This window comes from Leishmania braziliensis, chromosome 22 (genome assembly GCF_000002845.2).
Source record: "Leishmania braziliensis MHOM/BR/75/M2904 complete genome, chromosome 22".
NCBI classification, from domain to species: Eukaryota; Euglenozoa; class Kinetoplastea; order Trypanosomatida; family Trypanosomatidae; genus Leishmania; species Leishmania braziliensis.
In genome coordinates, this window is record NC_009314.2 from 363,784 (window position 1) to 387,690 (window position 23,907).

The 23,907-nt window shown below is 60.2% G+C and overlaps 6 protein-coding genes across 6 annotated transcripts; all 6 read left to right on the forward strand.

The window, feature by feature from the left end:
* Positions 1-1,269: 1,269 nt before the first annotated feature.
* On the forward strand, positions 1,270-3,321 carry LBRM_22_0880 (conserved hypothetical protein; the record flags this gene model as incomplete). Its single annotated transcript, XM_001564957.2, has 1 exon — positions 1,270-3,321. One exon carries the CDS (start codon positions 1,270-1,272, stop codon positions 3,319-3,321), a length of 2,052 nt encoding a protein of 683 aa, XP_001565007.1.
* A 1,131-nt stretch (positions 3,322-4,452) lies between these two features.
* Positions 4,453-8,106, forward strand: LBRM_22_0890 (conserved hypothetical protein; the record flags this gene model as incomplete). The annotated part of the gene is made up of 1 exon (XM_001564958.1): positions 4,453-8,106. One exon carries the CDS (start codon positions 4,453-4,455, stop codon positions 8,104-8,106), a length of 3,654 nt encoding a protein of 1,217 aa, XP_001565008.1.
* Positions 8,107-9,919: 1,813 nt separating this feature from the next.
* On the forward strand, positions 9,920-11,395 carry LBRM_22_0900 (conserved hypothetical protein; the record flags this gene model as incomplete). Its single annotated transcript, XM_001564959.1, has 1 exon — positions 9,920-11,395. One exon carries the CDS (start codon positions 9,920-9,922, stop codon positions 11,393-11,395), a length of 1,476 nt encoding a protein of 491 aa, XP_001565009.1.
* A 1,980-nt stretch (positions 11,396-13,375) lies between these two features.
* LBRM_22_0910 (conserved hypothetical protein) lies at positions 13,376-14,992 on the forward strand (the record flags this gene model as incomplete). Its single annotated transcript, XM_001564960.1, has 1 exon — positions 13,376-14,992. The coding sequence occupies one exon, from the start codon at positions 13,376-13,378 to the stop codon at positions 14,990-14,992; it is 1,617 nt and encodes a 538-aa protein (XP_001565010.1).
* Positions 14,993-17,247: 2,255 nt separating this feature from the next.
* LBRM_22_0920 (hypothetical protein, unknown function) lies at positions 17,248-18,384 on the forward strand (the record flags this gene model as incomplete). The annotated part of the gene is made up of 1 exon (XM_001564961.1): positions 17,248-18,384. One exon carries the CDS (start codon positions 17,248-17,250, stop codon positions 18,382-18,384), a length of 1,137 nt encoding a protein of 378 aa, XP_001565011.1.
* Positions 18,385-19,113: 729 nt separating this feature from the next.
* On the forward strand, positions 19,114-22,677 carry LBRM_22_0930 (conserved hypothetical protein; the record flags this gene model as incomplete). Its single annotated transcript, XM_001564962.1, has 1 exon — positions 19,114-22,677. The coding sequence occupies one exon, from the start codon at positions 19,114-19,116 to the stop codon at positions 22,675-22,677; it is 3,564 nt and encodes a 1,187-aa protein (XP_001565012.1).
* Positions 22,678-23,907: the final 1,230 nt, after the last annotated feature.

The window sequence follows — 23,907 nt, forward strand, 5'->3', positions numbered from 1 at the left end:
ACGCGTGCATGTGCATGCGTGGGTGGGGGGTGCACGTACACAGGGATGTGCGTGCCTCCCTCCCTCTCTGTCCACATCTGTGCGTTTGTGTGTGGTGCCGCCGTACGCCTTTGCCCTCTGGTGACTCGATCGTCTTGGCTATTCGGTGCCGTGTGTGAGTTGCGCTCTCTCTCTCTCTGTGCACAATTTTGCCATAACCATTGTGCTTAAGCAGCCTGTCATCTATTCCTTAGTATTGAACAGCACCGGTAACTCCCTCACTCCCCCCTCCGTCTCCTCATCCCTCAGAGAGAACCGGCGACGGGGACTCTCAGAGGGGGACGAAGGCAAAGGCATCACGGGGCATGGGGGGCAGCTGAGCAGGAGAAGTGGAGTGGTGATTGTGTGTGGGTAGCAGCGATAAAATGGAAAAAAAATGCGAACAAACGCGCACACTTACATTTTCTCTCTCTCCCCCTCTCTCGCCCTCTCGCTTCGCTTTACCACTTTGACATGCGTGTATACGCGTATACTGACACGCACACCTGCACACGTGCCCAAGAAAGCTATCAACGTACATTGAGTGAACATAATTAGGGCGGAGAGAACGGAGCGACAGAGCCCAGTGCGCCGCAAGAGATAGAGAAGCTGTTCAGAATGAGCAACAGCTACTCACCCTTCTCTACTGCGCCTGGCGCACGTGGCACCGGTGTGTCTGCGGTCTATCACCACCATCCGCACCACCACCATACGAATAGTAGCAACATCAACGGTCTTATGGATGGTATGTTACCATCGCCGTTAGGGACCCTGTCGTCGGGTCTTTCAGGAACGTCGGTCACCACCAGGGGTGGTGGCGGGGGTGGCATGCTGCCGTACCCGATTCCCCCTCCGCAGTCCCAGCAGCAACAGCACACGGCATCAGCCTCCATGATGAACGCGTGCGGTTCAACAGGCAACGTTGGGGCAGGGATGCCTGGCAGCGGCCCAGTCGTTCCGGCACCTCGGTCCGCCGCTACACTACTTGCAGAGGCCACCGGTGCGCCGCCGCCGCCGCCGGCTCCATCACGTGTGGCAGGCAATACTGCAAGCATGGCCGCCGTTACAAGTCTTGCTTCGGGCATTGCCGGACCGACGGCAACAACGTCACCGCTTGGTGCTCATTCAGTGACGACTATCACGCCATCCTTGGCAGCGTTAGCGGCAACAACGCCAGAATCGACTGCCGCGGCGTCGGCGGCCGCATTAGTGTCGCCTTCGTTCAAAGCCTTCACCACATCTGCGGCAGCCATGCTGTCAGCGATGGCGAAGGCTGACGGGCTGGAGGATCCAGTAGAGAGCGCTGGTAGTGCTGCCGCTGCTGCGGCAACCACCGCAACTCCACTGGCACGGGCACGGGCGCCTATTGTTAACCCCCACACAAACGTTGAAATTCAGTTTACGCTCCCGACTACACAGGAGCACGTTGACGTAGACGACGGTGAAGCATTTGACTTCGAGGATGAGGCAGATGACTCTGTCATGGATATCCTTTCAAAAATTGTGAGGTCGATGAAGGAGACCGACTGCCATGATGATCACGAGGCGTTTCTCGAGCGGCGTGGAAAAGCATGGTACTCCCTCATCTTCGACAACGGCGATGCCCGCCAGGCAGCGACGGCTATAAAGGCAAAGATCTCGCAACTGGCGGACGACGAGCTGCGTGTGATGCTCGACTGCTTGGCCTGTGCGATTATCTATTACAACACCTGGGGTGCTGTCATGCACTTAGGGTTCCAAGAGACGGCAACGCTGCGCCATCTGGTCCTGCGCATTGTTCTAAAGATGCTCGTTACGCATCGCTGTGTGCCGTGTGTGGCAGAAAAGTATGTGGTGGTGCTGCTAAAGATGCTCATCGTAGGCTGGGTAAGCATGAAAGGGATTCTCGACACCGTAGAACTGTGCCTGCAGCATGATGAACTCATTCATATCGGGCTGCGCATAATTGAGCACTGCTTCCATAAGTCGCGAAGGGTCTTTGAGCTTCGCACCGCCTTAGCGGCGCGGCCGCGTTTCGCGCGGCGCCTCGCGGAGTTGTATGCTACGGAGCCACGTTTTGAATTGGATGTAACGCTTGCCACTCGCTGGTGGCGTGGGATGCCGCCAACAATCTACTGCTCAGTGCCGATGGAGAACTCCCAAGGGGATTCCTTGTCGAGCCCCGTCACGTGCATGGCGTACTTCGGCGTCCGCGATGAGATCGTGACGGGCGACATGAGCGGCGCCGTCACTCTTTGGGGTCCGCCGGGGTCATCCCGTCACACGTCGCCCAAGAATCCGTTAGGCCTCACGCGCGTGAGCGTTCGCCCTCGCGGTGTCGTGCCGCTGCCGATGAACTGCGTCCCCGTCGCCATGGCTGGCCAGCGCTTGGATGGGCAGTACCTTGCCATCGCTGGCATGCCGCTCAAGTCACAGAGGCCATACTCAAAGTACTGTGTGCGGCCGGCCGCTGGGCCGTCCTCTACACCTATTTCTGCCACGACTGCTATGGCGACTACCGATAGCGCAGTGGACACAGTAGGCGGGGCAGGGGATGCGGCGGCCGGCGCGAGCAATGCCGGCGCCATCATCGTCATCACGTGTAACGAGAACTCCATTCGCTGGAACAAGGGTGAGATCGTAATGCGTCCGCCAGGGATTTCCCTGACCGCAATCACGGCGTTCCGCAACTCCATCGTTGCCGTTGGCGAGAGCGCTGTCAGCGCTGGTGGGCCTGGGGCGTCTATCTTGAGCAGCAACGCGAGCGCCCCTCACCGACTCAGCTTCGTCGATGTGATGAACGGCAGCGTCATGCGCCAGATCCCAAAGGCGCACGACGACTACATAACCGCCCTGACGGTGCTCGAGGATAGCAGCTACGTTCTTCTCTCCGGCGGCCGCGATGCCGCAATGAAGATGTGGGACCCGCGCTCGCGTGAGGACACCCCTGTCGTGAACACAGCGCTCTGTACCGACGCGCTCCATCACGAGACCACCATCTCTTCGATCCACACGGTCGGCTACAACATCATCACGGCCGACGTCTATGGTGCCATGGTCGTGTGGGACCTCCGCAACATGGCGGCGCCCCGCAAGCGTCATCACTTCCTGTACCCCATCGCGGATGTCACACTCATTCGAAAGAATCGTGCCGTGGTTGCCACGACGCGCGGCGTCGTGACGGTCGCGCTTGACACGCTCGAGCCACAAGACTTGTACTATGAAAAGCCCCTTTGCACGCGCCTGCTTGCGAATGACGTCGGCAACCTCCTCTTCATGGCACGGGAGAGCGAGCTCGATGTGTTTGCAGTGTCGGACCTCTGACCCTGCCGAGAAAATGTGTGCCTCTTGATGAGAAGGGGGGGAGACGCGGAGGTAAAAAGGGCCAATGGGAGGCGGCACTGATGAGGTACACGTGCACAGATGATCACCGTCCCCCTCCCCCCGCCGTGAAAGACATCTGTGTTCAGTGATGTAGTAACAGGCAGATAAAGCGATGCGGACGAATGGTGGTAGTGATGAGGGGGGGAGGCTGGCCCTCTTAGTTGTGGGCCTGTGTGCCTTCTTGCCAGCCTCTATGCGCTTTTGTGGGCATACGGGTATGGGTGGAAGTACATGGGTGTTGTAGGTAAGTGTCTGGGTTATGTGGAGGGAGGGGGGGGTACCCATGTGTTGTGTGTGCGCGTATGTGTGTGGGTATGGGTGTGGTGTTGCTTGTTTGACCCCCTTTCCCTTGGTGTCTCGGTGTTTGACTTCACGCTATGTGGTTCTCCTAACGCCCTCTGTGAAGCGGGTGGGCCTTCTCTCTCTCTCTCTCTCTTTCTCTTTCTCTGTACTTGTGGATGACACAAGCCACGCTGCAGAATTTAACTCGACCAGAAGAAACGGCCAACTGAGGTAAAGGTAGGACATTACTCTTCTGGTTGCGCTTCCGTTTCCCTACAGCACCCTCTCTCCCTCCCGACCCCGCGCCAATCAGAGACGGTCGGGGCACGGCGGGCCACGGTGTAAAGTGTGGATGAGCCCGTACCTTATGGTTACGCCTCCTGCGTGTACGTCTTCTCGAAGCCGCCGTTCGCGAAGAACAGCGTGCGGGGTGTGGAGAAGAAGAGGTGGAGGGGTCTAATGAGCAATTTGAGCTGTAGACTCTGCTGTCGTCTCCCTTCCCCCTCCCCACCCCCTCAGTGCTTGTGTATGTCTACCACCCACATCTCCCGTTGCCTCCATCCCGCTACCCATTTTTGTGTATCTGGCTGGTCTACATGTGGCACGCGCTGCCCACCCGTCTCACAATGCCAACACAGCGCATAAGTCCTCTGTGGTAACTTTGATTGCTCTACTGCGTGGTCTCCCGCACGCAGCAGCAGCAGCAGCAGCCCCCTCCCGCTTCACCTTTGATCTTCTCATTGGAGAGCTCGTCATTAGGGCGTCCCTTGGCGTTTGGGCCGGTGTAGGATGTACCGGGCCAGATCCTGCGGCGTCGTGGCGACGTCAGCAGCAGTCCCCCGTGTCCACACTTCTCTCGTCACACTCACCCGTTGCTACACGCCCATCTACGCTCCTGAACCGGCTACCGACAACCTTGGCGCCCTCCGCAGCACCGACGAATGCCGCACTTTGTGGGCTCAGCACATTCCTGTGCCGTCAATGACGCGCGCCATCGAGCTGTGGCTGCGCTTCGGCAATGACCCAGTCGTTCACACTGCTACCCCCTCTGCATCAGTGGAGGGGGCACCAGGGGATGCAGCGCCGTCGTCGACCTCGCCCTTCGCCTACGTGGAGGACTACATGGGGTCGAACATGGTCACTGGCACACCGGAGCACGTTAAAGAGAGCGCTGAGCTGTGGTCAGCGTACTTCGAGGCTAAGTACGTACGACGTATGCGCCAGTCACGGCGCACATCAAAGCAGTACGTGGGTGTGCTTGGCGCGGTCGACGGAGGTCGTGGCGCGGGCAACGGCAGCGGTGGCAGCGCATCCTCATCGCTAGCCAGCCTGTTTCTCGATGAAGCCGATCACCCGAATACCAAGTGGGACGCCGACACGTTCTTCTGCGAGGTTGCCTACCTCGTCGAGCGTCATCTCAAGGTGAAGGCGACGAACTACCTGCAACTCGAGAAGCTTCTCTGGTGCGGCACAACAAAGCCGGATGCGTTTGTGCAGTTCTTTGAGGCCTTCCAGCAGCAGACTGTCACCCGCATCCCCCTCCCCGTTCCGTCCATCTGGGTTTACGAGAGCACGGAGGCGAAGAGGAAGTGGGCTGAGCGCTACCTGCCAGCCTGCAGCTCTGCGCATCACTTCTTCCAGGAGAAGCTGCGGCCCCACGCTGTCGACGCAACTGCACAGGCGAAGCTGCTGGCTGACGTCGTGGCCGCCTACAAGCAGGTGCACGCTATCCTGCTGGAGCGCCGCGCACGCCAGATCCAAGCAGGCTTGTACCCCAGCACGTGGACGGGTGGCAGCGCAGCTGCCGCAGCGGCGGAGGAAGCCTGGGCGGCGAACGAGGTAGAGAAGGAGCAGCGCCGCACGGACGAGGGCATCTACGACCCCGAAGACCTCCTCGACACCACCACTGAGTGGGCCGCTGAGCACGCGAGGATTCAGGCAGTCCTTGAGCGACCTCTCACCAGCAGCGGCAGCGCTGGTGAGAAGTCCTACGGCTTCTCCCTGCAGGACTTCTGGATCCACACGGAGCGCAGAGAGGCGCTGGAGACGGTACATGTTCTCGAGTCTGAGTCCCTCACCCGTGTCGCGGCCGCCGCGCGCCGTCGGCTCTATAGCGAAACGCTGTTCCACGATGTCCTCGCAGGGTTGGAGGAGAGTGTGGCCAAGGCACGCCTCGACATACGGGCGGCGGTGCTGAAGCCGCACTTCAACAGCGTGTGGTGTCGCATGCACTACGTTAAGTTTGGCGCTGCTTCACTCGTGCAGCACACCCATACGGCGAGCCGGCAGCTGCTGTTTCACTACGCCGCCTCGGTGCAGGAGGTGGCGGCTACAGCCGAGATGTACTACGCCACGAAGCCCTTGAGCAGTCAGCTGGACTACGCATCGCCGTACACCTTTCGCCGCTCTCTGGCGCAGCACTGCTCTCGCTATGGGGTTGAAATGGCGCACGCAGCGCAGCAGCCGCTGCTGCTCAGCGCCGCCTACCTCGCTAAAGCGGAGGGGGCCATAGGCCGCGTTGTGCGGCAGGCGGCCGCCCCGTTCGGCGTGCGTCGTCGGGCACGGTACAACGCAGCCAAGGTGAACAATCAGCGTCTGCTGAACCCTGTCAAGTCTGTGCAAGTGACAGCGCCGGCGCCGGAGCTGCTCGCTGCCGGCGCTGACCCGTTCACCGTATTACGGGAGGAGAAGATGCCCAAGGCGAAGGAAGCCGGGGACGCTCTCAAGGTATGGCCACTGGGCTCGCGGCAGACAGTGTCATACGACTGGATGTCCCCTGCGCTGGACAAGCTGCGCCTCCTGCGCCTCACGGATGGTTCCCTCACGGCGGCGCAGGCCACGCAGCGAGATCAACTGCAGCAGGCGGGGCGACTCGAGATTTCAATGTGGAGGCGGCGCACCGCCGAAGAGCGTCAACGGGCGCGCGTTCAGGCGCAGAAGGAAGCGGCTGACGTTCAGGCGCTCATGGGCGAAACGCCGGCCCTCCAGGAGGTGTCAGCGTACGCTACGCACCTCTACACCAAGCTCACCCGTGAGCAAGGGCAACAACAGCAGCAGTCGTACAGCGACGCGGCGTCGACACCGCAGGCGTTGGACGAGACCAATGAGGAGTGGGTCTTTGCCGTAATGTTGGACGATAATGTATCGCTCTCGGAGACGCAGTTAAGAGAGGTGTTTCTCCCGTTCGTCGATGCAGCGGGCCGGCGCCTGCCAAACGGCGAATACCGCGTGGTCGTGCGCGCCGTGGACCGTGAGTTAAACCCGACCGAGCACCCAACGCTCATGAGCGATGCCGCCTCCGCTCCCTTCTCCGTTGTCGACGCGCTCCCGCAGCTCTACATGCAGTACACGCAGCACCAGCCTGCTGCCAGCAAGACTGCAGGAGCACCGGCAGAGGCGCCGCTTGAGGGCGACATGGCAGGCAAGGATTTAATGCCGTTCTGCGCTTTTCTTCGTGAGGCTGGTCTGCACGTCTCGCTCAGTGCCGAGTTCGCCATGGGCCAGTCCTTGGACAAGCAGGGTAATGTGTCGATGGCGGAGGTAGCGGCTATCCTGCGAGGCACGGAGTACCACCGTAGTCAGTGCGAGCACGGCATCACCGACGCCCAGCGCGCCATTGAGCCGCAGTGCCGTCTGCATTGGTCTCTCTACCACCCAGGCGCCACGGAGCAGGAGTGGGCAGCAGCGCGGCGTCGTGTGCTGCAGCGCGCCATAGCAGAGGAGCGCGACTGGTGGCTGCCTGACCCTATGCTGGAGGTGGTGGATGTGCGAACCGACAGTGCAAGTGCAGCGTCCTTCTCGTTCGACGCCTACCCTGCTGTTGCACGATATGGCACGGAGCTGTGCACAGTTCTGCTTGCACATGGCTCGAATCACATGGAGTACGCCCTGTTGCCCCCAGCCCCCGGGGGGAAGGCCACGACGTGTAGCACCGGCACACAGGTGCAGGCCGAATGCACCGTGGACGGAACCGGTGCCCTCGTGTCGCTGCATTACGGCGCACCCATCAGCACGGCGGACGTCACGGTCGAAGATGCGTTGGGAGCAGCCATGGAGGCCATACAAGTGGCGCAGGCTCGGCACAACACGCTGTCGATGGTGAAGCTGAGCGCCTTTGAGAAGCAGGCACAGGCAATGCTTTTCTGCGGCATTCATGGCTTGGAGTTTGGCGGCAAGTACGGCCGTACGTACGCATATGCCTTCGATAAGGCAAAGCGCGAGATGGCCGAGACGGCCGAGGTGGGCCACGTCGCATCGCTCCAGGCTGCCGACGCCGAGAAGCTACGACTATCAGATCAGGAGGCGACGTCGCCTGCTGTTGATCGTTTCGCATCACAGACGAACCCTGAGCAACGCCTGACCCGCTTCGCGCCGCGCTCGACCATGAGCGGCTACAGCATGGAGGATGTAGGCCCCAGCCAGACGTCTACCTGGGGCCTGTAGTCGAGCGAGCCATCATCGCTATGTGGGTGGACACGTGGGAGGGGGGGGGGGAGGAGGAGATCATACGTTTCGCTGCTCTAGAGTTTCGTGTCGTACGCCGACGTGTTGATGGGATGGGATTTGCAGAAAGGAAGCGCTGTTCGCGGCTATGCACCCTGCCTCTCCCTTAATTACTGCTGTTAAAGATCTATCGCACGCACACCACCGTCTGTGGGTAGTCATGGATAGCAGAGGGAGGGGGGCGGGGGAACTTGTGCATGAGTGCATCACCGGCGTCGCCATCGCCGTTGGTTCGCATTTTCCTGAGCCCGAGGTCACAGAAGTCTAGTTGGCTTCTTGGCGTTGTCACTGCCGCCGTCGTCGTCGTCGTTTCCCTCCCTCCCTTCCTCTCTCTCTCTCTCCGTGTCTAGCGGTCTCTGTGTGCGTGTGCAGTGGAGGCGCATCTTCATCCTCGTGCTACTCAGCCACGCGCACAGGGCAAACACCCGCTCACCGACAGAGAGACGAGGGTGAAGGACTCATGTCTGTGCTGGCCATCGTTATACTCACCCCTAAACATAAAATGCCATCCAACGCAAGTGCAGTGGCGCCTCGTGCTCCCTCGAGAAAATGTAAAAGAAGCGAAGGAGAACGTACCGGAGCGGGGGAGGGGGGAGAGTGGTGCAAATTGGGGGGGGGGGTGCTACAGCGATGTCTCGTGCACACCCGTCGATGACGCTCACCAGGTTCATCGATGCAAACACCGCTTCTCTTCTTCTTCCCTCCTGCAGGTGTAGATGTCTGTCTGTCTGTGTGTGTGGGTGTGGGTGGGTGTGGTGCAGGCTCTTCTCCTCTTCGCAGAAACATGCACACCTCAAACGCTCTTCTCTCCCCTACCTTTATTCTCTCCTCTCTTGCGATGTGACGCATCCACGCATGGGCATGTGTAAGCGCGTCCACGAAACATTGCCACCACTAGCGTTCACTCGTGCTACCAGCCAGCCACCACCACTCCCTCTCACTCACCCACCCACCCACCGTCAGGGACTGCGTCCGTGTGAACGCCTCTTCGCGTCCAGTATCGCCTTCGCGAAAGAAACCGCAGCAAACATAGAAAAGCGCAGCCTCACAGGGACGGAGAAGGGGGCCACGCCTGATATTATCGTTGGATCACAGGCCCGCAGCCCGAGTGCAGTGAGCGCAAGCGAGAGAGCGAGAGAGCGAGCGAAGACGGAAAAGAAAAGAGGAGAAACCGCAGACAAGTTCGAGTAGTACTCATTTGGGGAGAGCGGCAACATCGCGATTCCCTCGACTCCATTACCTCGCGTAACGTATAGCATCAGACAAGATAGAGACGTTGTACACCACCAACACCCGCTTCCCCCCCCCCCTTCATCGCCATACACGTGCACGGCCATTCCATAGAGAGGGTGAAGTGGTCAAAGTCACACCAGCGTGAAGCAAAGCCAACTCAGCCCACCTCATCATCAGCGGCAGAGGCAGCACCCCGCAGCTTCAGCGCCGTCATCACCTACGGAGAATGCCATCCTTACAGGAGTACTGGCAAAGTGGCTTCCGCGGGCTGCACATCGAGGAATGCATCAGCAACGCATTTGCCGACTTCGCCCCCTACGCCGGGGCTGACCAGCAGCGTATTGTCGTCTCCCGTCAGACACCGGCTCCTGGAAGACCAGCAGGACGGAGTACTCGCAACAGCGACAGCCGTGATGCGGCAGCGGTCACCTCCGTCGTCGGCACCCCGATCGGCCCGGCGTCGCACGTCACATCCTCATCATCTGTTATCGTGGAAGAGAATGGGGACTTCACAGTGCAGATGCGCAACCCGCACGCCGGCTCGTTGGCATTCTCCACGACAGGCCACATGCAGATAGAGGCGGCCGTGCGTGTCGACATCCCAGTGCGGCCATCCACGTTGCAGGAAGCCGGCACTTCCACAGACGCAGAAGGCGACGCGTCTGGGGTGACGACGCTCTCGGCCATGTCTCCCGCGACAGAGTCGATTAATGGAGCCATAGGACAACGCGGCGCGGATGGCCTCACCGAAGAAGCAGCGAACGTGGCCGCTACAACAACGGCGGCACTGGCCACGCACCCCCTGGTGGAACCTGCGTTATCGCACCTGCGCTTCACCGACTTCACCAGGCCCCTCACGGTAGCTGCGAGCGAGGCCACGGCCTCCAACGCCACTGCTCGTGCGCCAGGACCATGGGGGCAACTAGAGCTTGACATGTTCCTCCCGAACTGGTCCGCCAACCGACAGAGCATCGGTGTCCGAGCTGGGCCTGCTGCCTTGCGAGTGAGTCGTACGCTATCTGCCTCGGCCGCTCCTGCTTCCAAGTCATCCATGAACTCCGCCTCGCTCTCCGAGGACGATCTCCACGCTGCCACTGTTGGCACTGGCGGTGACACGAACAGGTGGTATCAGTACACACTCGATGCCGCTGTTTGCGTGCCATTTGGCGGCAGTGGCGTCGATGCATCGAGAGCGGCGAGGCGAACTCTTGACGGCAAGTCGGTTGGTGTTCTGCCAGCAGCGCCGTGGGCACTGACGTGCGGCATGCAGCTCCCTCTCGCGCTTGGCGACACCCTCATCGGCATCTCGCTGCAGAACGATCGTGCGTCGTCCGTGGCGATGCAACTCCCTGGTGTGGAGTGGGCCGTGACCGCTCCTGCTACAGCCTCGCCGACCGCTTTCTCTTCCCCAGGCGATCCACTGCTCTCAGCCACGGACGATGCGTGCTACGTCGCGTGTGTGCCCTCCCTTCTGTATCCAAGCCACAGCACCAGTAGCAGCAGCGACCCCTGCGCCGCCGCAGCGGCACCGCTTTACGTGGCCATCCCAACGACCACAGTGCGTCTTTTGTTCGTACAGACGCTGGCCAGCCATACCCTCGTACGCCGCGACGCATCGAATCTGTCCGCTTCGCAGATGAGCACAAGTGGGAGTGGATACGGCGCCAGCACACGTGGTTTTCACCTTGCCTCCTCGTACGACTGGCGCCAGCTTCCCACGTTGGTTGGCGTCAACGTGGGCTTTAACCGTGATCGGTTGCGCATAAGCGCCGCATCGATCCTGCACAATGGTGAGGTCGACCTGGAGGCGGCGGCGGTGCTCGACGTAACGCCGTGGATGCCACGTATGCCAACCTTGCTCAAGCTCGGGTACAATAACGCCGGACGAGTAGCAGCGGGCATTACGTCGCTCTTCTACGAGACGGTGACGGCCACGCTGGGGGTACACATGGCACGTGGAGAGCAAGCAAAGTTTGGCATTGAGGTCAGCTTCTAGAGGCGGGCATCATCATACACCTGTAACGTTTCCCCACTACTCCTCCTCCTCTCTCCTTGACGAAGCAGATTGGGGAAAGCACTAGGCGTCTATACCGGCTTATATTTTGACTGCTGCTTCGCTGCAGTACCTCTTCGTTCCCCCTCCCTCCCCTCCTCCTCACACACACACGCACACAGAATGCTAGCTCGTCCTTCCTCTCGTTCCACCTGTTTACGTGTACAGGCTTGTAAGGTGCGGGTGCGAAGCAGAAGAAAAGAGATGCGGTTCGTGCAGTCTCTTCTACTACCCCTCGCGCCCCTCCCCTCCCCTGTCCCACCCGATGGCCCCTCTGACACACTCGAGAGCGTCTCTCCCTTCTCCCTCGCTCTTGTGGTTGGTCTCTGTGTTGTGTCGCCTGTTTTTTTCCCGGCCTACACCCGGTGATTGGGAACGCCTCATTGTCGCCTCCTCTCTCCCACTGTGCGTGCATCTGTGTGTGTGTGTGTGGGGGGGGGGGGGGGTAAGGGGGGGTCTGATGCGACGTCAATGTTCACTGAGCCCTCCTTTCACCCCTAAGCCTCTCAAGAGAGTGGGGCTCACTAGCTGGTGATGAAACGGTGTTGCTCCCACGGTGTCTTTCCTTTGGGTTATCGCGATGGACCACCGTGTCACTGTCATCTCCACCATCATAGAGAACAACCGTCTCATACAAACAACGCCCATCCGTGTTGTGAACACGAGTGACCAAGTCAGTGCTTCCCCTCGTACGTCTCTCCTTTCCTCGTGGCTGTATATGGTTAGCCATAACACACCTGCGCCATCGTCGTCGTCGTCCGTCCTCCAAACCCATCCACCAGTATCTGTCTCTCTCACACGCGGGTACACCGGCACAGAGGTGCGCTAACCTTGCAAAATAGGGTCCTTGTCGTAGAGCTGAGATCGCGGACAGAATTGTGTGTTGTGTGATTGGCGAAAGGGAGAGGGCAAGAACAGTACGTGACCTGTGCGTCCGTGAAAGAGGGTCGGTCTTTCACTACCGGTAGTAGGGCGACCTCCACCCCACCACCACCACCAACCAAGACGGTGGCACGAGCACAAGGAGAGCGAGCGAGGCTGCACCCACGCGGAAAAGGAAGCGGCTTCCACTTGCGCAGCGCAAACGAGAAGGAGGGGGCATGGAAAACGCCCCCTCCCACCACATCGTCACACCCACTTCAGAAGAGGCACACACTGGTGGGTGGGCTGTGACGTTGGTGATGTGTCGCCCCGCTCTCTCTCTCTCTACTTCGCCCTTCCTTGTGGATGTAGAATGACTGCTCTCCTGTGGACATATACCCTTGCCGCCTTTTTCGCTTTCTTACTTGCCCTGCTCTTCTCCGCGACTCTGGCCCACTCACTCACTCACTCGCTCCGCACATCACACGCATCCACACAAAGCGCCCGACTGCTTTGGCGTGCACCACAAACGCGCTGTTTCTGTGCTTCTCCTTTCCTGTGTCTTCATAGATTGACCGCCCCCCCCCCTCCCTCCCTCCTCCTCCCCGCCGCTCCTTCCGCACATCACCAGGCACGCAGGCAAAAGCACAGGAGCCACGCACGCCTCTTTTCCATCGCAGACGAGGATCCTCTTCACCCTTTCAACCTTCCTCGTGCCCCCCTCTCTCTTTCCTTGACGCTATACACGTAACAGCTGCGTAGCAGACGTCTCCGGTGCTTCACCGTCACGGCTGCTGCTACCATCTGCGTGCGCCGCATCACACACACACACACACCGCCGCCCCACATCTTCCACCAGGTCTCGGTGCGCTGCGTTTTTCCCTCTGTTTCTGCCGACTAATGCCGTACGAAGGAAGCTCCGCCGGTGGCTGCAGGACGCGGTCATTCCCGACACCGGCACCCGCGCCAGTGAAGCGATCAGCCAAGTCCGCCACGCCGCCCCAGTCGGGTGTTGCTGCCTCCCTGTTGGGGGCCTCCTCGAAGGTACTGTTGCTCGTGCAGATGCTGGTCTGCGTCGTTGGCATCAACCTTTGCTTTGGTTGGTGGTCCGTCAAGCAGGAGCGGGCCATCACACAGCCCTACTTCATAGCCGAGAGTACATTTGCAACTTCGATGGCCACTATTGCAGCGGCATCGCACGACGCACGCCGTGCCGCGGCGTTGGCGACGGCAAAGTTGAACGCCCCACCTGGTAAGCCGCACGCAATTTACCTCTCCACCGTGTACGGCATCAGTCTAACACAAACGTTGGCAGGCGCCATCGTGAGTGCAATGCTCCTGGGCGTAAATAGTCTGCTTCAGCGTTTCATGCGGCGCCGCCAGCTGCAGCCCTACCTTCAGGGTTCTCTTACGGCGAACGCACCGACAGCACAGGATCAGCATCAACACACGGAGTTGGATCGGCGAGACGTGCTCGAGATGCTGGCCATGGGCTTCTCCAACATCTTCGGCACTTCGCTCGGCTACGCTGCCATGCGCCGCCTCTCCTACCCTGTCGCGCTGACCGCAAAGATGGGCAAGATGCTTCCCGTTATGTTAGTTGGGTTTCTGTGGTACCGCACCCGTTATCCGGCAACGAAAGTGGCGTCATGCCTGCTCATCACCGGTGGCGTCATCGCCTTCTTCTTGCTGGAGGAGCGCATTACTAGCACCGCTAACCCACCCTCTGTCGCCGCCGGTGGTGGAAGCAGCAGCAGCACTGGACCAAGCACAAAGGGCGGCAAGTCATCCTCCTCGTCCTCTTTCCTCGGCATGGTGCTGCTCCTGTTAAACCTGTTCATGGACGGCTTCACAAACTCAACCCAGGATATCCTTGTCAAGCGGCACCGGTGGAGTGGCATGTCCCTGATGATGAGGACAAACCTCGTCTCGGTGCTATGTGCCCTGTGGCTTCTCTTCCTACTGGAGTTTGGGGAGCAGCCGTGGCACTGGCTGACGTCGTTCTCGCACTGCGCCGTAGCTTTGGCGATACGCATTCCCCTCATGTCGGACAGCGCGTTGGGCCGCGCACTGGGAGCGTGGCTGGGGCATACTGAGGCAGTCTTGGCTGCCCCAGCCACGGTCCCGTTCCACGACCTCTCCCATTTTCTCTCCTTTCTCGCGCACTGCCCCGAAGCGCGCCACGACGTGCTCCTCATGAGTCTCCTGAGCGCTCTTGGGCAGCTGTTTATCTTTCACACGATCACCGTCTTCGGAACGCTGGCGCTGACGGCGATGACGCTGCTGCGCAAGGGCGGCAGTGTCATTCTCTCCATTGTGGTACACGGGCACGCGGTGCAAAGCGTGCAGTGGGCCTCGCTCGGTGCCGTCTTCATTGGAGTCCTTCTTGAGGGCTACATCAACATCCAAGAAGCCTCGCGCAGGCAGGTGCAGACGGCCATGAAAGGCATCGGCGCCGGTAGCCATGAGCAGCACGCGCAGGAGCGTGGGGCGCTGTATGACGTTGCAGCAACCGCAAGTTCATCGTCTAGAAAGGCCGCCCCCGTCAGCGTCACACCGACACCCGAATGTGCGAGCGATCCAGCGGAAGCAGCCGCGACAGCACTAGCCGGGGTGCAGGTGCTTCGCAGCATCGCCGTCCCCGCCTCGCCGCCTCTGAGAGCAAAGAAGACGCAGTAGAGCCGACCAGGACGTACGAAGGAGAGCGGAGCTGGCGAGCCGTTGATAGGAACGAGAGAGAGAGAGAGAGGTAAGAACCAAGTGTAGATGGGGAATCGATTCTGGCTTTTCGCTGTGCAAAACTACTCTGAGTGATCCCTGTTGAACGCAACATGCACGCGTTGCGGTACTCCTTGCACGGACTGCAGCGCGCCCTCTTTACCGCTTCACCCTCACCCAACCCTTTCCTCGACTCTTCCACTGATTGGCTTTCATGCCCAACACCTCCGTCCCCATCTCATCACCTGCCCCGCCCCTTATGTATCTCCTTAGTGCAGGGTTTCTTTGAGAATAGTTTTGCTGTCATCTCACGACAGGCTCCCTAAGGCCCCCCCTCGCATGCAATCTGATTGGGTACTATGGAAACAATGTGAGTGCTAGAGAAAGGGAGGCTACTGTGTGTCCACTGCACCCCTCCCCCCACCATCACCACCGTCTTCCTTACAAAACCTTTCACGTAGCTTCTGCATATGGGTTTCTCTCGCATGTTCTCTCTCTCTTGCCCTGGAAAGGGGGCCTTGTGCTCTGATGTTTCCTCCCCTTCCACCTGTTAGCCCACGCCTTCACTCAATCTTCTCCCTCCTCCTCCTCCTCCCCTTCTTCGCTTCACTGCACTGTGCGATCACAGCGTTGTGCGAAGGAAACGCAATGAAGGCGCAGAGCTTCTCGAGGGTGGAATTGGCGGTGTCGGTGTAAACTTGCCGGTGCCACTTTGTGCTCACGCGTCATCACCACCATCGCAGCGATCATCTTGGCGCGATACAACGGATCGGCTAAAGAAAAGAATAAAGCAGCTCGCTCTCTCTAGGCCTCTGCAGGTAAGGGGGGTCGCTGAAGGTGGTACAAGTTGGCCGGTGAGAGACGGAGAGAGGAGGGGGGTTGAAAGCTGCAGGGGGAGGGGGAACACACTGACGCAGTTGGGGTACCTCCTGCCCCTCTCCTCTCCCCTCCCTGCCTACCGGCACCGCTGCTGTATACTCCCTTCCCTCTCTCGTTCTTACAGCTCACCACCACTCGCCGAGCTTCTGCCAACTGTTTCTTATCCTTTGTGTTGCTTTTTCCAAGGCTACGGTCGAACCTCGAATGTGCGTACATAGACTGTCCTCTTGGCTCTCATATTACCATCAGCTGTTCTCTCTTCCTCCCCCTCTCGGTGTTTGCACTGATACGAGTCAGGCCACTTCACGTCGCTCTACTCGTCGCCCTCCTTGGTCAACTTGGGGTGAGACTGCCGGTCACTCGGGTAAAGATGGAACCACACAGAGGACGCCACGAAGGAGAGGGGCGAGAAGAGGAAGGGACGAGGAGCAAGAGAAACAGAGAGAAGAGAGCCAAAGCACGCAGGCTACACATGGCGCGCCTGTGTCTCTATGCAACTCCGCTCCGCATCGGGTAGTGTGAGGCGCGCACTAACATGTTCAGCTTCTCACGGAAGCATGAATGATCTCTCGGACGGCATCTCCCTCCCCTTCTCCTCGTCCCCCTCCGTTGACACCCTCTCCGGCTATTGCCACTAACCACGGCTGCTAACTCTGCTGTGGTGCGCATCTTTGGTGCTGTGGTCACACACGCACGCGCCCTTTGTTGCTCCCTCGGAATCACCACCATCACCGCGCTCTCCACCCACGGTGACCACATCTCTTTGGCGCTCGGTTTACTTTTTCCCGTAGCTGCAGCACACCCCTTGTGTGTGTGTGTGTGTTACTTTGCGTTTGATCACAGAACGACTCGGGCCTCTGCGAACGGGCGTTTCCTCCCTGCAGTTGCCCACGCGCGCCACCCCCCCCCACCCCCCGGATCTGCGAGTATTGGCATTGCCTCCCCCCTCCCCACACACACACACACACCTTACGCCGCATGCGGTGATGAGTGTGCTGTACTCTTTCGCTTCACCCACGGCATACAAATCACACACGCGCGAGGCGGTGCAGCGACAAGAGGTAGAAGAGGCCCGACACCCAGGAGCGGCGTCAACAGAGGGCTCCCGATATGCGTCATCCGCAGTGGCGTACGACTGAGAACCCGACGTGGAAGCGGTAGGCTCTCTCTCTCTCTCTGAAGTCTCTTACATCAGCAGTAGCACTCACCTTACCTCCACCTCCGACGGAGTCGCAGCGGCGTCCTCAGTAAGTGCGTCTTCTGCGCCGTTTACCTCTTTTTCACCGCCCAGCTACTCAGCTCACCGAGACACGTCAGCGCGACCTCGCACGCCTCCGATGAGCACGGACATGACGACAGTCTGGTCGCACATGTCCCATGCTCCGCACTACTACCACGCCGTTGATGGCCTCAGCAGCCGCTACTTCTGCCTTCCGACGCCGGAGTACGAGTCGTATGTGAACACTGGACTTCTCGCACCAGCTTATGTCAGCGAGACGTATCTTCTCGGGCAGCATCAGCAATCGCCACAGCCGCCTGGCCTCGTTGGCGGGGGCTGCCGTACCCGCGTTTCCCCGATGTACGTGAGTGCGCCGTTGTTGACGGCCACGCCAATCACCGAAGGCGGCCTCTCCGTCGATGCCGCCAGTGCTTGGAATGCACGCGATTATGCACACCCTGCATGGAAGCCACAGCTACAAGCGCAGCAGCTGCTCTTTTCCAACGCGGAGGTCCCCGACTACGCCTCGAGTGCGCACCCTCTACAGGATCCCCTCATTCTCGAAAGTGATCTTCATGCTCTGGCCTATTCGTGCGCTGAATCATACGCGAGTCCCGTCGACGCCGAGCTGCCATCAGCTGTGTTTTCCATCAGCAACAGCTCTCAGAATGCGCCCATCAGCCAAGTCAACGGAACGAGTTCCGTGTTGGGTGGCATTCCGGCACTACTGGTGCCACCCTCTGTTGCCGTCTTCGCCGGTGGCACGCAGGAAGTGTTCTGGCGCCGTGCTTGCCTCCGCGTGACATGCGTACCCGTAGCCAGCTCCTCGGGCAGACATGGTGAGGTGACAGCAGCTGCATCAGGCGACGCGCAGCGAGCGGTGCGACTCGAAGAGATCAGGGATATGGCCTGCAGTAGTAGTTGTAGAAACAGCCACAAGGGTAGTGACGCCAGTGGAGAAGGACTTGACGATCTCGTGTGGCACTGGCTGGACACACTTGGCATGGCTGATGCTGTCGAAGACGTTCTCTCCCCCGGGGCGGGTCGTGTATTGGTGATGTGGAAAGCAGATTTCACGTACGCGCAAGACATTAGAGAAGGGGACGCAAGCGATGACGGGTGGAGGTTGTCCACAGCAGGAGGGCGGCTGGCGAGGCTTCTCGGCGTCAGAGGTGATGGAGAGGGCAGCAACAGTGACCTTCGTGGTGCACTGTGCGAGGTCATCGTTGATGGCATGCGTCTGCTGCTCGACTGAGCCGTGGTGGCGGTGGAAGCGAGGATTTGAGGCTGGAGGTCGGAGGGCCTGGACTGAAGGCAAAAAAAACGAGTGTGAGGTACACTATAACCTCCGTCCTCTCTGGTTCTCCTACGAGGAGAAGGGGAGGGGAGGTGAAAACGAAGTCCCCCCTCCCCTCCCCTTCTTTTCCCTTACGCGTCATCGCTCCCCACCCTCATCGCACAGCCAACGAGGGATGCGAATACTGGACTTTGTGCTCAGCAAGAGAGACGTTCACCGAACAGGTGCAGCAGGTGTGCGGGGTCACAGGCCGGCATAACAGGCGCCACCGAAGATCATGCTGCTGTTAGCGCCCCTCCCCCCTGCGGCAACCCCCTCTGCTGCTCACGCTCGTGGGCATGGGATGCAACCTACGCACTTGCGTCAATGGGCCCATGTGCGCCCCCACCTTCTCTTTATTGCTGACACTTTCCTCGCACCACAACTTCGATCACGCACCCGCACCCAGAGGCCTACAGTGCGAAGTTAACCTCTCAAGAATACAACAGCACATCGTGTGAGGGAGGCGGCGCGCACACGTACGCGCCACCACGCTCTATACAAATTCGTTCGTCTGGGCCTGAGCAAACTATCTTTCTCCCCTCAAGACCCGCACTGAGCACACACTGTACGCCAGTACTGACAAGCGCTACCAGCGATACAACGGCGACAACGATAGCAACTCAGTTGAGCTCGCATCGGTCCCCCATGGATAACGAGGTCGATGCGCGCGACATTGCGGCTCTCTTGGCGGAGCTGCAGGATGTCACTGGGGCGAGTGTGCTCGAGGATCAGCAGCCCAGCGCTAATGCGGTATTTAGCGGGCACCGCCGCGGCAGCGCCGGTGAGGGAAGAGCAAGTAGTAACACGACAACCCATCATCGTGTAAGTGCCACGGGCCGCCCAGGACACCGTCCAAGCTCTACCGCAGCTGCATCAGGCTCTTCAGCCTCTATCGGCTTCTCCACATACAACTCAGCCGACACAGGGCTCACAGATGCACAGCTCAACTCGCATCGCCTGTCTGCCACGCCACTTGGTGTGCGACTGACACCTCTAGGCGGCGGCAACGCTGTAGTCGGCCTTGCTTCCTCGCCACCAGCGCTGCTGGAGCCCCAGCCAGCTCTCCCTCCGCTGCCCAGCCTTGGACCTCACGGATCAGGGGTCGGCCACAGCAGCGGTACGGAGGTCGGAGGGAATCTGGTCGAGGTGGCCCCATCGCCTGCTCTTACTGGTGTGTTCCCGTGGCCCACATCGAGCGATGCGTCCGCCGGCGGCAAGGAGAGCCCGTCGTCAAAGGCCACCCCTATCGCTGCCGCTGCTGCTGCCACGGCGTCGCCGTCGATACCTGAGGCTCCGCGCGACGTGAACTTCCTGCCGATCATGTGTGCGCGCTATCTCCGCCCAGTCGGGGTGGCACCAACTGCCCGGTTGGGCCACACCCTCACCCCTGTCACACCCGACACGATGCTTCTCTTCGGCGGTCTCGATCTTCACGGCGAGGAGACGTCGTCGCTCATGGCCTTCAACACGACCACCATTTCGTGGGAACCCCTCTATACCTTGTCAACGGCCCCGGTGGCGCGCCACAGTCACGCCGCCTGCGCCTATGAGGGACGGTACCTCATCATCAGCGGCGGCGTCGCGCAGAACGGGGGCACAATTCTGAGTGACGTACATCTCTACGACCTGCACACGCATCACTGGCGGTGTGTGTGGAACGGGCAGCGGGATGGATCGACGGAGAACCACAACGAGCCCGGTCCACGCTTCGGGCACACAATGGTGCTGCAGGAGGACCGGCTTTACGTGTACGGAGGCAAAACTACGAGTGAGTCACGCCAGCATACACAGCGCGGCTCCGACGCCAGTAGTGCGGTTGCCACGACGACGGCAGTTACGACACTTGCAAGCGGCTCCGACGTGTACGTATTCTCGCTGAGCAGCTACCGGTGGCGACGGCGAGTGCGGGCAGCGAAGGGGGGCCGCACCTCTTCTGCGGTGCAAGCGGCAGCAGCAGCAGCAACACAGAACACAGAGAAGCCTGGTGAAGACACGAATGCGGGGAGTCAGCTGGCAGTGTGCACTCATCCTGCCCCGCGCGCCTATCACGCTGCGTGTATCAAGGAAGGCATCATGTACATCAACGGCGGCGCAGGGAGGTCGGAGGTACTCACCGACACCTGGGCACTCGAGCTGACTACGGGCGAATGGCGCTGCTTGCACCGGGGCGGCACCACCGATGCCACTCCACGCGAGAAGCACGCACTCTTCGTCTGCGGTGAGGCGCTGTTGCTTGTCGGGGGCTGCTGCAGTGGCGCCTCGCGGCACGAGCGCATCACCGGCAAACTCACGCATTTTACCGTTGTTTTGCCGCTGGTGGGGATGGCAGTCAGTGCACCGTGTTGGCTACCGGTGGTGATGGGCAATACCTCCATTGTGCAACCGCACAAGAAGAGCTTTGCTGCTGCGCTGACGGGCGGCTTCGTCTACATTTTTGGTGGCGTGTGTGGGGCAGAGCCGGCAACGAACGCGATGGTGCGCTTCCTGGCTGCAGATGGCTACGTCTCAGCGAATGACCAAGCAATGGAGGCCGGCAACGTCGGCGACGGAGGTGCGCAGCAGCTCCGACTGAAACTTCAGCAGCTGCGGGAGCAGCAACGAGGCACACCGTTTGACTGCTACGCGTATGCTGGCACATACGGCAGTGCTGACGTGACGTCTGCGGTTGCGCAACTGCAAGCCCTGTGGGCTGCGAGGGCAGCCGGAGAGAATGGGGGGCTGCAGAAACAGCAGCAGTACCAGATGAAAGCCGGGGAGGAGGATGCCCCGATTGCTGGTCTGCATCGCGTCATCATGTATCAACGCGCGCCGCTCCTCCTTCAGCAGCTCGAGTGCTGCCGCTCGGAGCCGTACAGCTGCGGAAGCGGTGCCGCCTCGTCCGCTCCCAGCGCACAGCAGCAGCAACACCGCATCCCGTCAGGAAGCGCCGATGACGCTGTCAGGCCCGGGGACCGCGATGAGGTGGACGCACTCTTGCAACAGGTAGCCAAGGGACAGCGAGGCCGAAGCGAAAAAGCAGCCGATCCATCATCTGCACGCCAGGACAACTCTTCTCTGGCAGGCACCTCGGCTGGCGGGACGGTTGGGCTGCCCGTGTACTTCACAAACGGCACGCCGCGGGTCCCTGGCTTAGCACAGCCGCTCACGGCCGATGCCCTGCAGTGCCTCGTCGACTACATCTACTGGGGTGGCCTGAAGGCCAAGTACCGTGTGCTGTTAGAGGAGAAGAACGAGGACAGCGGCGACGGTGCCGAGGCGAATAGTGGCCACCCTACTGCAAGCTCCAGTACGAGCAGCTTCACGGTCGAGTACCGAGCGCGTCTCGTGCAGACACTGGAGATCGTCAAGGCAGTTGGTGAGGCCTATGCGCTAGCTCCTCTGGCTGCTCTCTGCGCGGGTCTACTGGTGGGTGATCGGATGCAGGTGCAGCTGGCACGGCGGCGGAGCAGCGAGCAGTTGCGCACCGACATGGCCGCGCTTCTCAGAGCTCCGTCTACAGGCGCCAACACCACCATGTTGGTTGTGGACCCGCACACGCAGGCGCAGTCGGTGCACGTGCTTCATGCCTGCATCCTACTCACTGCTAGCGATCTCTTCACTGCGCTGCTGCGCCCGCTCTACCGCACCGCGAGCGGTGGGTCTGCGAGCGGTGGCACGTCGTCCAACCGTGTTGGCCTACTCGCAGCGAAGCTGAGCACGGCAGCAGCAGCCTCGCCGCTTGCGCTCCTTACGAGCACGTCCAAGAGGACTGTACTGATCGGGCCAGTACCCTTACCACTGCCGGCTGTGCTGCCCATCCTGCGGTACCTCTACACCCAGCAACTTGAAGCGCCTGCCGAGACCGCGTTCGAGGTGATGCTCGGCGCGCATCAGCTTGGCCTCACTGAGCTTCAAGCACTCTGCGAAGCCGTCGTGGCTCGAGAGGAGGTGAACTACCAGACGTGCTGCTCCCTCTACCACCTGGCACGCAAGTACCACGCGTCACTGCTAGAAGAAATTGCGCTCTTGACGGCCGTCTCGGGCTTCGCCATAGTGCGGTGCACCTCTGCCTACCAGTTGCTGACCAGTGAAGAGAAGCAAAACATTGAAACCCTGGCAGCAGAGCTTGGGTCGTCGAGCTGGGTGCTGCCACCGCAGCCGACGACGGAGATGAAGTCGAGGGCCGCCTACAATGCCCGCTGGAACGCCTCGGCACCTTCGACACTGTAGGGCGGCGACGTATGCAGACACGCAGGCACATGTACAGGGAAGGAGAAGGAGGGCGTGTGTGAAGTGGCTATGGCCCTGCTGCCGTCGCGTGCGGGCGATGAAGTCGTCGGTGTTCATCTCCCCTCCCCCCTCCTCATACACACCAGCACTGACTGTACACTCCGTGGGATGATGACGTAAGCTCGGGGTTCATTCTCAGCCCCTCTTCGTCCCCTCTCCCTCCCTCTCTCGTTCATCTTTTGCTGGTGCACACCGCCACCGTTGTCAATCGCTCGTTTTCATTTTTTCCGACTCCTCACGCTCGAGCGTCGGGGAAGAAAGTGGGCTCTTTTGTCCTTTTTTTCTTTTTCATGTACTGAGAGGACACGAACGTGAGGCGTGCGTATGTCTCGCGGTGGTGGTGGTAATGGTGATGGTGATGGTGGTGGTGGTGGTGTGGGTGTTGCAAACTTTTCTGCCTCCTTCCCCGCGTCTGCCCACTCGCCGCGGCGAACAGCTCGCCCTTCCTCACTCATCACCGCCACCCCCGACTTTACGATCACCCACCCTCCCTCGGCTCCTCTTTGACCCTCTCTTACTCGCCATTCTTTCGCGCTATTCAGCACCACGACGATGCACACACGCTGCGCTTCTTCTCGCTCGTTCGCTTTGAATGGGGCACTCCGTACTTCGCGTTGCGCCATTCTCATTCGCTCTTCCTCATCTTTGTCCTCGCTTTTCTACGCGTTGCGGTGCATCGGTCAGCGTGTGTCCGCCTGTTTCCTATTCCCGGCCATGCGGCACGTTCCCTCCCCTCCCCTCTCTCTCTCTCGCTGGCTCTCCTTTGCCTTGTGCTCCTAAAAGAAAGGCGTGTGTCCATACGAGGGCCAACACACACACACACAGAGAGAGAGAGAAAGCGGCAGAATTCACTCGCCCACCTGCGCCCACCACCCTTTCCCCTTACTTTGCTTCTCACGTGCAGGGTTGCACACACACACACACACGCGCTCAGACGCACAACGGCGTCGTTGGCCGTACCGTCAGCCATCAACAGAGAAAGGCATTGCCATGGTGTTGTAAAGGGGTATCGCCTCACCCTCGTGCTCTCACCTTTTTGCCTCATCGCGGATGGCAACGGCATTTTTCTCACCCCCTGTCCAGTCCCCCCCTCCTCCGCAAAAAATTTTCGAACAAAACAGAAACTCTGCGTTCGCGCAGGTGGCGGCACTGTATGCGCGTCTGCGTCTC